At 38.3% G+C, this 13,474-nt stretch overlaps 1 protein-coding gene across 3 annotated transcripts in view; it reads right to left on the bottom strand.

Moving 5' to 3' along the window:
• Positions 1 to 13,474, bottom strand: part of COL25A1 (collagen type XXV alpha 1 chain) — a 452,093-nt gene that overhangs the window by 22,627 nt on the left and 415,992 nt on the right. The window contains exons 27-33 of one of the 3 annotated variants that reach the window (XM_036409348.2): positions 12,365 to 12,445; positions 11,457 to 11,519; positions 10,757 to 10,807; positions 8,476 to 8,502; positions 5,032 to 5,112; positions 2,556 to 2,591; positions 747 to 800 (exon numbers count right to left, since the gene is read on the bottom strand). In XM_036409348.2, the coding sequence (XP_036265241.1) occupies positions 747 to 800; positions 2,556 to 2,591; positions 5,032 to 5,112; positions 8,476 to 8,502; positions 10,757 to 10,807; positions 11,457 to 11,519; positions 12,365 to 12,445 (393 nt within the window). The remainder of the gene's footprint in view (positions 1 to 746; positions 801 to 2,555; positions 2,592 to 5,031; positions 5,113 to 8,475; positions 8,503 to 10,756; positions 10,808 to 11,456; positions 11,520 to 12,364; positions 12,446 to 13,474) is intronic. The other 2 variants (XM_045589089.1, XM_036409357.2) reach the window with 2 other exon arrangements.

Here is a 13,474-nt window from a genome sequence, read left to right as displayed (position 1 = left end):
GATGGTGGGGAAACCGATGACACAATTCCACTCAGACACACAAGCACTTCTAAGTGTTCCAAGGTGAGGAAAAGGGAAAGTGGGAGAAAAACAGAGAAAGAGGGAGAGGAGTTCCAGACAGATGACCAGCTGCTGATGCGGCAGCACATTTTTGTGTGTCAGATATTTATCTTCCACTCTGACTTTTTTTTTTTTTTTTCCTTCCCAAGGATATGGAAACATGGCCTAGCAATAGTGAGGTTAGTGAAAGGTTTTTGTTTTATAATGCACTGAAATTATTTCCGTATGGTTAAAGGAAGACAGTCTATTCTTTCTTTTTTTTAAACAGCAGCATGTATAACTGCATGGAAAAGAATATGTAGATTTTTGTCATCTTCTTTACAAAGTTATAGCTTACTCTCAATGAAATAAAACTGCTTTCTGTGAAATGATCAGCCAGAACATGGAGTCATTGAAATGCTAGCCCTACTGACTTCTCTTCACCGGGTGAAGGCTAAGAAAAAATGCCTTCTGATGGGTTCTGAGCTATTCATGTCAGCTATGTGAATGTATGCACTGTTTTCTATTAAGGCAGCTGTATTCCATGTTATGCTCTGCTGTTCTCTCTCTCAGAGTGAAGACTCTGAATAGAACATATGATCATATCTATTTTCCTTTAATAGTAGATGGCCCTTTGTTTCTTCTGGGAAGTTCACACTTTAGTTTCTTACTTAGGTCACAGCTTAGTAACCTCAGGAGCAACTTACTCTTTCTCCTTTGGGACCTGCAGGGCCATGGGGTCCCATGGGGCCATCTGTCCCCTACAAAGAGATAAAAGATAAGATCATATGAGACATATCCCAGGGCTGTAAGAAAAGCAGTCATAATGTACCCCGAGCTTTCCTGGGTGAGTGACGCCCAAGACTGTCAGCAAGACAACTCATCTCCTTTCAGAGTGCTTTATGCTTGATTCTTTCAGGCCAGTGGTTTTCAAGAATCTCATGCAAGCGGGATGAATTATTTAACTGCCTGTTTCAATGAAGGGCCCACACAAAAAGCCGTAGATCATCTTTAATTACACATCTCCTTCCTGACTACATGGAGCATCTTCACTCTGCCTCCCCCAAGCTTAAAAAAACCTGCAGTTGTTTTTTTTTTTTTTTCTTCACATCACCTCTTGTTCACATTCATTCTCCGCCCCTAATGCCAGCCCTACTTTCCTTGGCCACCGATGCTCCAAGGCCTTGTTTTCAGTTGCTTCAAAGGCTTGAACAGTTACACAAATGAACAAAGTTAAATGACAACGGTGTTCAAACCAAGCTTTCCTGAGCTCCATGTGGAGCAGCAGGGGGCTTCAAGCGAAGGAATGATTGTTGCAGGTCCTGCTGCAGTGGCTGAAGTCACTAGTAAGGTGACCAGACGTCCCTCTTCTGGCGGGACAGTCCCGATTTTTAACAATTTGTCCCGCGTCCTGCGGCCTTTTAACAAATTGTTAAAAATTGGGACGGTCCCGCCCAAAGCGGGACGTCTGGTCACCTTACACTAGGCTTACAAGGCACAAACCAGGCAGCTGATGACTGAGCGGCATCATTGCCTTCAGGCCTCTTGGTTTAGGATCAGGATTTCTGTGGCCCACGAGATAGCATTTGAATGGATATAGGATCCCTGAGGCTCAAGGGAAATAATGGCTGCCTGAGGAAGGTTTTTAGAATCGAAGAGCTAAAAATTTCTTTTTGATTCTTAAAATTGTAGCAAGGACTTTAAGTATGTTGGCTCATTTTCAGGGAGACTACGCTTAGGTTTGCAAAGAATTTGTCATAAAATCTGCAAATGGGACTATTCAGCACACACGTTTATAGTGTTTTTATTTCTCTCCTACTGCGCTTGCTTATTCTCTTACAGCCTTGTGATGTGAAGTAACTGAGGGTTTTAAGTTCATTCTAACGTTGGTGAATTCTCACCATCTTAAACTAATCTTTTACTGCCTGAACTCAATGTTCATCTTCAGAAAACTTGTAAATACTGAGTCCCTGCAGCTGAAATGTAAGAGGTGGAGCTGTTAAGAGCCAGAGAAAAGAGACAACAACAGAAGACAGACAATTCATCTTGATGAACAAAGATTTTGAAAGTTAGTCCAATGAAGAAGTTACATTTCTAATATGAACATAAACATGAAAGGAGAAACAACTTAAAAATAAATCCACATTATTTTAATCCCGTCAGAAGGTCTTTCTCCTGGAATTCCAGGAGATGTCATTGGTTATGGAGAAATCTGCCAGGATTCTAAGACAGTGATGCCAATTGGACTGCTATTCTTGTCACCCAGCAGGTAATCCAGACCTGCGCTCCCATTTCAGAAACATGTTCTGTAGTTAAGGCTGTACTTCCCATAGAGCCTCAGCCCATGCTCTGTCCACCTTCCCCTTCTCTGCCACTGTCTTTGCCCACCTCCTCATTTTACCCCAATCCTAGGTACCCTCATCTTTTAGTGGGAACACATGAGCCAAAGGGGTCTGTCCGGAAGCACAGAATTCACAGCCACAAACGCGCTGGAGCAAGACAAGGCACTGACTCACCCGGGCTCCTGGCTTTCCGTCTAAGCCAGATGCTCCCTGTGTGATTTGGTTGGTAGCAGGGTTGGTGGGTGTAACACGAATGACAAGAACAGAGATTAGTATGAGGTACCAATGAACAAGTGTAACACTTCAAACAACATAATCCCCAGTCACAGGGTTCTGGGATGAATATCACATTGCTACAAATTGTTAGTTAAAAAAATAACAAAAAAACAAAAAAACAAAACACAGGACAAAAAACACCCCCATAGACGATGGCATTTTTATGACATTTCCATTTGACAAATTCTTATTTAGAAATCAAGGTAATGAGATTCATAGAGTGGGCTTTAAAGTAGTTACAGTAACAGCCACAGGCTGCTAATATCCATATGAAATTTGTTTTCTAAAGACTGTACTAATTCACAATGTTTTTCTTAAATTCTGAAGGAAAAATAATGGCCGATCTCCTAAGAAAGGGCTCATTATAATAATCAATCAAGGATAGCATTTCGAGGAGAAGAAAAAAACTCTAGTCTTGCTTGTTAAAATAGCCTTTACGAATAACAAATGCAGAACTTGAACATGCCCGGATGACTGTGGCTTTTATTGTACATGAAGTCATTGATTTCTGGGTTGTTCTTATTGTGTTCACATTAGTTACCACTAGAGGGACTTCTAGGAACAGGAAAAAGCCAGAAATAGTTCATGAGCCCAAACAAAAAATAACTGTCCCAAACAAAACTGTTCCTCGACTCACTTGAAGTAATCAAATAATCATTGCAGCAAAGTCTGGATGGGAAATGTTTCAAAAATCCAGTGCAACGCATGCTCTCCTTCACCTTGGACTCCAGTGGATGATTAAAAGATGACATTTTCAATGCTTATTTCAAGAATAAGCACAATTGCTTCTTTGACATTTATTTATAGTCTTTTAAAAAATTGATTAGATGAAGGAGTATTAAGGAAAGACAAGGCACCAGCCCTATAAATTCTATTGGCAAGGTTGCAAAACTATTTTCCCATTTTATCCTTCAGATGTAATTAATAATACAAAACAAAAGAAAAAAGTATATTCCAGCTGCAAACTCTACCAATGATGCTATACCATATATATTTTGGGTAATTTTAGATTTTATTTTATAATTCATTCTGTATAATTTTATTATGAGGATTATCACTGCAAAAACATCTTTAACTAGCAATGATTGAAAACTTTAAAAAGTGTGTTGTTTGTTTAATGATAGCATATGCAGAGCTTTCTGCTAAGTGTATAAAGATGATCACTAGTCCTAAATTTAAATGATACCGAAATCCAAATTTTTTTTTTTTTTTTTTTTTTTTGCTTTTTGGTACTTTGCTCAGTACTATTATTATAACAATTAAATAAAATAAGGAGATGGTAACATTTTTGCATTGATAATATATTCATCTGGGATGTGAATTAATGACTCACGTATATTATAGAGGTTTTATTCTGAGGTCATCCATTAATTTAATTGGTATGATTTAACCTATGCTCTACCATTCATTCAGTAAATGAATATCTATTAACATCTACTATATGCCTGATTTATGTAAGGCACTGGTTATCAAGTAGAATACTTACTACTTAAGATATAGTACCCACAGGGAAAATAAAATAACTGGTAATCAATTTTTATGTGTAAAATATATGTATAAATTGTTTCCTATTACCAATTTTATGTCATTTTAATTATGTAATTTATAATGTTCTTTATTGACTTTTGTTGGCATTCACTGAATAGACAGCATAGTAAAAGCTTGAAACTACAACCTTATAGTCAATAACCATTTAAAAAAAATTTTTTTATTTGTGGAAAGAAGACTAGCATGAGGTGCAGGTAAGGTCAAAATCCATTTTTCCCCTTAAAAATAAAAATCTCTAAACAATTGCAAAATGCTTCTCCCATCCTGTCCACTATTGCCACAATAATCTCTTAAGAGAGCATTTCCAAAACAAACAACACACAACATTTAGTCCTCGATGTGACTGATTAATGTCAGGAGCCACAGCACTGACTTCATGCCATCAACAAAGGCCAATTGCACACCTGCCACCAACAGAGGGCTACAGTTTGCGTATCAAAGGAGAAAAAAAAAATTTGAAGGAGAATTTAAACTGTACTAAATTATTAAAAAAAAAAAAAAAAGTCTGGGAGAAATTATGAGCACAGCACATTTGCAAAGAGGAGGGTGATGGGAGGAGAACTGTCAGCTTTAACAGAGGAAGGCTGGCATGTATGTAACTGAAGGACAAAACAGCGTTGGCATGGTGTGTAAGGGGTCTTGCTCTTACAGGAGAGCGGGCATCAGGGAAAGGAACTGGGGCTGGGCTCTGCCCTAACAAACACAGTGTGTTCTCTAGTCACAGAAGTCTCAACTAGTAGCAGTTGCCAAGCACACCAGAGGTGCTGCTGAAGGGAGAAAGAAAAGTCTGAGATGTGCACTGAAATGGAAAGTTTTCTTTACTTACTGGAAGACCAAGGGGTCCTCTGTCACCCTTTTGACCTGGTTCACCCTTCAATCCTTTAACACCATTTAACCCTGGTTCACCCTAAATGCAAAAGCAAACGCCAGTTTTGGTTGCTATCACGGGCGCTTCAGCCACGAGAGAAGAGAGCCAGGCTCTCGGAAATGGTTGCAGATTCCAGTTTTAGGTAACAGCTGAGTCAGGCTAGATTTGTCTTGCAACAGTTCAAAGTTAATTTCTAAAACATTACAAAATTAATAAACTGAAATGGACAAATAATATTCTAGGAAACAAAACACCCTAGAAAGTATGCTCTTTAGAATCAAAATATATATATAACTGAGTTCCTGAAATTTTCACTTGTATATCAAGGAAACTGGTGTGGTGCCACATTGTTCTGACCAAGCAAATCAGACAGTCAGTGGAGGATGCTGAAGGAGATTCAGTAATAAAAAACCTACTCTGCTGCAATGGAAAACTGGAATATGCAGGACAGTGTTATACACAGACATTTTAAGCCTTTAAGCATTTTGCCCAGGGGAATGAGCTAAAAATATAGCCGCTGATGTTTGAAGTAATGCCATTTAGTGAGTCCTCATTTACGGACATTGCCAAGTCAGGCCCCTACATGGATTAATCAATAGAGTTGAGAGCAAATATCCGATCCCAGAAGAAAACATGAAGATCACAGAACTTACATGTTGTAAGTTCGTCTGCCCAATGTTTAAATGGAGAAGGTTTGAATTTAGTTTAGGGTTACATTACAAAAGCAATGAGAAGTGATAAATTTTGTTGACTCTTTTTTTTTTTTTTTTTAAATCTAAGAATACAGTACACCTATGTTCTATCAGCAGCAGGATGTTAGAAACAGAGTTTAACTGGTTCACTCTTTAACTTTTAAGCACAGACATTAACTTCATCAAGAAAATTTGAAAGCCTTGAAGATTATTTCAGTCTCCAAGCCCCATCGAGTCTTTCTGGGTGGGGCAGGAGGGAGGAGAGACCATGTCTACATGGCAGGAGGGTGGGGTTGTCCCCATTGGTCTGATGATGAAATCAGTGTGGTGCTTGTTAAACATAAAGAGCCTGGGGCCCCAGGCAGACCTCAGTAGCTGCAGGAAACGTGTATTTTTAATAAGCCTGCCAGGTGATTCCTCTCATCGGGAAATGCTGGAAAACAGATCATCCTTAGTACCATGTTACATATTTAAACTTTCAAAGGGGTCACAAAGGAGTGGACACATTTGGGCAAAGTCCTAATGACATTTTGGGATTCTAAAGAGAGGGTGATCACAGTGCAGTCACTACAGGAAACCTAAATATTTGGTAAAGAATGAAACTGGGAATGTCATAGAGCTAGAGTGAATGTGAGGTCAAGGCCAAGGCGCAATAGTCTACTTCAGCTAACTGGTCTGAGCTTGAGATAGCCGGCTTTGCATGTGTGTGGTCTTCCAGCGAGTGGTCTTGAGATGATGGATAGGCAGGAAAGCCTTTGAAGGCTGTGAAATTTTTTTGGTGAGGAATCATGTATTGATAGGACTGGTCATTAGCTTAAAAGGCGAGTTTATAAACAGTCTAATTCAGTGGCAAAAAGACCAAATTTCAATGCTGGACCTAAATTCTAGTCTCAGATCTGTCATTTAATTGGGGTAATTTGGGGTAAATTACCTAAATTCCCTGGGCCTATAGTTTATCATCTATAAAATCATGTAGTTAGGATAGGTATTCTATGAGGTCTTTAAAACTATAAAAATTCTCTGAAGTCTATGATTTAAGTATAATTAAAGTTAAGCATAGGCAAAAAAAAAATCATTGCATTTGAGATATCAAAAGAATCTTGGGCATCTATTAATCTAATGGCGGGATATATGAATCATGCAAGGAATTAAAAACACAGTCTTGCTGAAACCGGTTTGGCTCAGTGAATAGAGCGTCAGCCTGTGGACTGAAGGGTCTTGGTTTCGGTTCCGGGCAAGGGCATGCACCTTGGTTGCGGGCACATCCCCAGTAGGGGGTGTGCAAGAGGCAGCTGATTGATGATTCTCTCTCGTCGATGTTTCTAACTCTCTATCCCTCTCTCTTCCTCTCTGTAAAAAAAATTAATAAAATATATTTTAAAAAAATAAAAAATAAAAATAAAAATACAGTCTTACTGGCTTTAGCCTGAGTTATTATGATTGGGCTGGTCTTTAGGGGTGCTTTAACATCCAAGGAGAAGCCAAGGGGAAGAAAAGAGGCCCAGAGAAGTTAGATAACTGCTAAGATTACAAAGCCAGTAGATGGGCTCTCTCTTCTGACCCTCCAGAACAATGCTTTGACCCCAAATGATAATCCATGATTCTAAGACACTACCACTTACAAGAAGGCAAGGTAGTCTACAAGGAATAAAGAGGCATGCTCTTGTCCTGAGCTTGGCTGAGCCACCTGCCTGACCTCGAAAAGGAAACTCAGGTTGCAGGAGTCAAACCAGTATCTCCGCCACTGCTATAGCTGGTGAGTCAGGGGAAAGGCTGGGCTGCCTTTCTGACTCCTATGCCAAAGTCGCATTATGTGTTCTCTCACTCTCACTGTTAAAATGCACCAACTCCTTCCTGAGGAGCTTTCAAGGGTACGCGCACCTTCTCTCAAACAGCCTCGAGGACTAGCTAAATTTTCTGTTCAGAACAAAGCGTCAAGTCAGAAGATAACAAAAACAACTGGCACTTATGGGTGCTTATCAACAACGGCACCAGATGTTCTGCTATTAAATCATCACAGCCCCCTGTGGCAAGTTACCTCGCTGAGTACATGAAGGAACAGAGAGGGCAAATGATCGGCCCAAGGTAACAACATGTCGGGGCAGAGCTGAGATTAGAACATAGTTCCTCATTATATGTGTCCCCGGAAAGAAGAAGTTTGTCTTTCAGAGCTCATTCTCATCCTCAAAGGTGTCCTCTTGGTTTACTGGAAAGCAGAGAACAGGTGGAGAGACCATCTTCACAATACATGCTGCACCCATGCTAAAAAGGAGGGCCATTCTCCACTGTTCTCTTGTTAGTCCAGTGTGTGTGTGTGTGTGTGTGTGTGTGTGTCCACGTATGGGATGTGATCTTCTCAGTATAGCACACCTGATACACCCCACTCCATGCTAGGGCTAGTCTGAGAAGCTCATCAGATTTACTTCTAAATGGTTGATTTTGAGTATATTATGATTAGTGACTTCAGAAACTTACATAATAACAAGGGGGAAAAAAGGAACATGAGGAATAATTCATCTCCAGGTGATACCACTTAAATTTGTTCTAAGTCATTCTGTGTTGTGAGAGTTAAACATCTGGATACTTAAAGGCTTAAAGATTATCAACATTCTTGACAAGTAAATAAGACAGGACAGACATGCTTCCGTCATGCTTCTCCATGATTAACAAGGAAACAGAAATCAAATAATCAAGGGATTTGTTAGATTACCTTTGGTCCAGGAAGTCCATGGGGTCCCTGAAAATGAAAAACACAGCTTTTAATTAAGAACCTAGTCACTGTTTCCCAGCAGAAGTGATTACATAACGTAACAAAAGAGATGTAAAACAAGAATCTCTTTGTTTGAGCTGTAGCTCCAGCAGGCAAGTGGATGTTAATACCTAGCAGAACTTCCTTCCAGCTTCTGGTTTGCTTTGTCATAGGAAATTTATTAATAGCAATTCTTTTTTTATTTTATTTTAAACAACAACAAAGATAATGGTTTACTCAATCATTCCATTGTTTCATGGCCATTACAAAAGCTAATACAGAGGAAAAAAATATCAATAGTAATTTCCATTCAATGGGAGATACAATAATGAAAATCCCTGTCATTTCGTAATATTCTTTCTAAAGAAACTCTTGCCAGAGCCATGGCAAGAAAAGTACAAGGAACATAGTGTTTAAGCATGACAACAGCAATTCTTTATGTAACTACCTGAGAGGGGGAGGGTGGAATCTGAGAGAATGATAGGAAAGAAAAAAAAATAGGGAAAGAAAGTATTGTGAATCCACACTGCTCCTATCTCTCAAATCCCCATTAGACATATAGGTGGCAAATGTGAGATACAGTATGAATGTATATGGAATAGAGATAATCTTAAAAGACAAACATGTAGCAAAGGGAAGTCCCAGACTTTAAATATCAGCGAAGAGGGAACCTTTTCCATTGCTAACTGCTCTAGTCCCAGGTATTGGGGACTCTAAGGTAGAAAAAAATGCAAAGGTGATAGTCAATTCTGCAACTCTGTTCCATAATTTATTTAATTTAAGAATAAGGAAAGGATCTAATGCAGTAGTGGGAAGTATTATTTAGAATGTACTTATTTTAACAAAGATGAATTCTTCAAGGTTCTTGCAACAAATGTTTAGCAATGTAAAGAAGTCATCAAGGCTTTCCCCTGTATTTTGTGGGAAATCTAAATAGAGGGACTAATTAGCCAACTTAAATTAACTAAAGGTTACTGTAAAATTGCTTTAAAGTTTTCAAATAATTTACATAAACTATTGGAAAGAGGAGTATTTAAGTACCCATCAGTAAAATCATATGACAGTAGGAAAATTTTTTTAACAAGCAATACATTGAAGTTTGTTACATTCATGTACATTCATGTACATTTTCTCCTTAGATAAGTTGTGAATAAACATTTTCAGGAAGTGTCTGATATTTTATCAAGTATTCTCATCTTACTTTAGTATTGATTTGAAATTCTTTTAAACTAATTAATTTTAGGAAATGCACAGAATGCAGTGTTGTTTAATCTTCTCATTTAAAGTGGAGGGCGTATAAGCAACCAAAATATGCCATTTGCTCAATTCTTAAAAAACTGTTTAGTTTTTAAGGAAAGGTTATTTATAATTGTTTTGTGGGTGAAATAGGAAAGGCAGTAAGAAATAGATGAGTGGGTCTGGACTATGCTCTGTGGCTTGTATCATTCCAATGAAGCTCTTTCTTAGATTTGTATTTAATCCGTATGATTGAAGACATGTGGTTATTGAGACCCCCTCAGAGGTGAATGTGATTTTAGAGGCTGCTGGACTTGTCCCCATCCTGCCCTGCTCGAAAGCACTGAAAGCATCTGACTTCCATGTTCTACCCTTAACACACCGTCATTAGACAGACATTGGGAGAATTACACTGGCTTAATGGCTGTCTTCTTCACGGGACCTAAGTTCCAGGAGGACCCGGCCCCCATGCTGATCCCTGAGGGATCCCTGCAGGAAGGACTCTTCCTATCGAAGTACCACAAAGTGCAAAGGAAAGGACTTAACAATGCTTGTCACCTGTGGAAGGGAGCTTCAATTGTTACCACATTATTTTGTAAATGTTCTCATTGAACATTTCATTAAAGGATCTTAATCTTCAAAGTTAGGTAAAAACTTTCATTAATGGCTACAATTAATAATCTTATTTTGCTACCAATGGCCCAGAACAGTGCTTAAAATGATTTTTTGATGTTCATGTTGTAAGGCTGGAAGTAAAGCTTGCCAAATCTGTCTGTCTTCAACTTTCCTATCACAAAACTACTCTATCTCTTTCCAACAGACGTGTTTGGGGGACTGAAAGACAACACTGTAAAGTCAGTACATCTCAAAGCACCTCGTATTTTCTGTCCATTCCACAGAGAGTAGCAGGAAATACAAGCTGGCTGCTTTGAGGAATGCACTCATGTTTTCTCTAGTAGCATGCTCATAAATAAATGACTACATTCTGGAGAGAAGAGAGACTTACCATGGGGCCTGGTGGGCCATGGGGACCTGGTGGGCCTGGTGGGCCTATGATCTGTATGTCAAAAAAATAAACATGGATTTGGTTACTTCATTTAGATAAGGCGGTTTGGCTTGAATCTTTTGCTGGGATTCTGCTAAGGCCATTAATAGCTGGAGGGAAAGAAGGATACTGGAAGAAATGATGTGTTTGATTCTCTAGGTTTAGAAACCCCTTTATGAGAACCAAAAAAAAATTCTTTAAAAAATACAGTTCTTTTACAAAAGCCAGAATAAATCAAATGTACATTAAACAAAAAGGAAGCAACTGATTTCCAAGAAATGCTATAATGCCACAACCACTGTTAAAACTCTCCAATATTTCACTAGGCAACAATAGGGCTCTGGAGGGAAAAAAAAAAGAGCATATGTTCTATATCCACAAAGCCCTGCCCACAAGAGTCGTGGGAAAACCATTGATTCCCCTTCCCCCCACCCCCAGGATTAGACAGTCCTCTGAAAAATTGCTTCTAACGGAAACCTCTGAGGCATTTCGTCTCTCATTGTTCAAGGCCAACAGATATTTATTCTACCGCTTGACAAACCGAGAGGTTCATGGTTTTTCCACTGTTGATAAGACATCTGGCAGAGGTTGAACTAGATGAATAATAGGCCCGTTTTGGAGTTTTTCAGGAACCATGGACGTTCGGCCACCATGGACTTACAGAAGGGCCCTGAGGACCAGGCAATCCAGAGTCTCCTTTTTCTCCTTTCATCCCATTGGCACCCTACAAATGACAGTGAGAGAGTGGAGCTGGTCATGTTATTTGCAAAGAGTAAGGAACAACTGAATTCTCTCCCCAAACCCATCATCCTTTTGAAATTTGTATATTATACACATGATATGTAAAAGAACGATTTATCCTCCTACAGTCTAGCTTCTCCAAATGCCTAGACTGTGGGTGATATGTGAAATAAAATACAACATAAATATAAACCACATTAGGCTTGATTGGTTCAACTTATACATTGCTGAACATATATTATAGGTGTTACATATGTTTTTTTATGGCAGTGTTCACTTTAAAAGCAAAGTTCAGTCTTTTAACTATGTCATTAACATTCATTTATATACTTCCTTATTTAAAAAAAAAATGAGGGCAATGAGGTTTTCTACATTTTTCCCTCTACATTTGTCTACAATTTCTCTTCCACTTCTAATAAAAATTATGGAGGAAAAAAACATAAAAACACCATTCCATAGTATTATACATGTAAAGAGAAGACTTTCCAGAGTAATTTATTTTTGTTTTACATTTTTTGGTTTATTTTTAAATTATGATTTTAAAAATGATCAGTTATCACTATCTTATGCATACTAAATTAAAGTGACTTTATTTATTTATTTTAGTATTTTCTAGTAAAACAAATTCAGGGGAACATAAAGGTGTATTTCATAATTCATATGTTTGGATGCTTTAAAATTTGATGTAGAGCCCCACTTACAGTAGTTAACCAAGGGTATCTCAAATATTTTAAAAATTAGAAGGTGATATGAATGATTAGATGAGACTGCAGCTAATAATATAATTACTTTTTGATTATTCATCTTAACAGGAACACAGAAACATACCGGTAATCCAGGAAGTCCGATTCCTCCTTTTTCACCTGGCACACCTGGCTCCCCCACGTCTCCCTTTGAGCCTTTGAGTCCCTGCAAATGAGATGGTTTGCGTGTAAGAACCAAACTATCCCGTGACAGTGATATCCTGGGGAACACAGAATTCCAGATCAATTCTGTCAGTAGGTGGGTCCTATGTAAAGATGATTCTGATTTTCATTTTTAGGTAGAGTTATTTCTAGTAGCAACCTTCTACATTCAATCAAAATTATTTCCCTGCATAATAGAAGGCATTAAATTCCATCATTCAGACCACGCAAGTATGAAAAATATGAAGTTAGGTATTAACATCACGTCTCCTGATTTTATATATATATAAAATATATATATATATTTTTTAACCTGGTGGCTAATTCTATATCATCGGTCCTGAAAACAACTTAATGGCTTTAATTCTCAACAGCAAAGTACCCACCTGAACCAGTACCTAGTGTTACAATAACAAAGGCCCAAATAAATTTCTGCCCTCTCCCCCTATATCCCTCCTATCCCCTTGAAATGCAGGCAGAAGTTTCAATCACCACCAGTTTTCAATGGTCTAATCTAGACAGGAAAATAATTCACTGCACACTAATGTCCAATCAATGCTTAGAAATACTTAAACTTTTCCACAGTGTTCTTATTTTGGTCTGGGCACATCTCTGTGAGGTAATCCAGGATCTTATTTTTATTCTCCTTTTACTATGAGGGAATACATAAATGTGTATTCTGAAAGCCAACAACTCTGAATTGATGATACTAATACTGAAATTATGTGGTTAAGCATTTTCATTGAAGGAAATGCATAATTTCCTCATTCCTCATCACTGCATTCCTCACTGCAATATGACCAGATGGCCCATCTTCAGCAGAGATAATCATAGTTATTACAATAAGGGATGCTGAGGCTGCATAACCTGTTCATCTTTTCTATACTGAAAACTACTTGTAGATAGAAATGTGTCTTTTCTTGTAATTTATACTTATTTTATAGCACCTACTTTAGAATCACTCTTTAGGTGGGTGCGTGGATGGGTGCCTGAATGACGAAATAAATCTTACTGGTTAATCAGACCCTGGTTG

Source organism: Pipistrellus kuhlii, unplaced genomic scaffold (genome assembly GCF_014108245.1).
Source record: "Pipistrellus kuhlii isolate mPipKuh1 unplaced genomic scaffold, mPipKuh1.p scaffold_m20_p_1, whole genome shotgun sequence".
NCBI lineage: Eukaryota > Metazoa > Chordata > Mammalia > Chiroptera > Vespertilionidae > Pipistrellus > Pipistrellus kuhlii.
The sequence above is the reverse complement of the archived record's forward strand: the minus strand, read 5'-3'. Positions and strand labels throughout refer to the sequence as shown.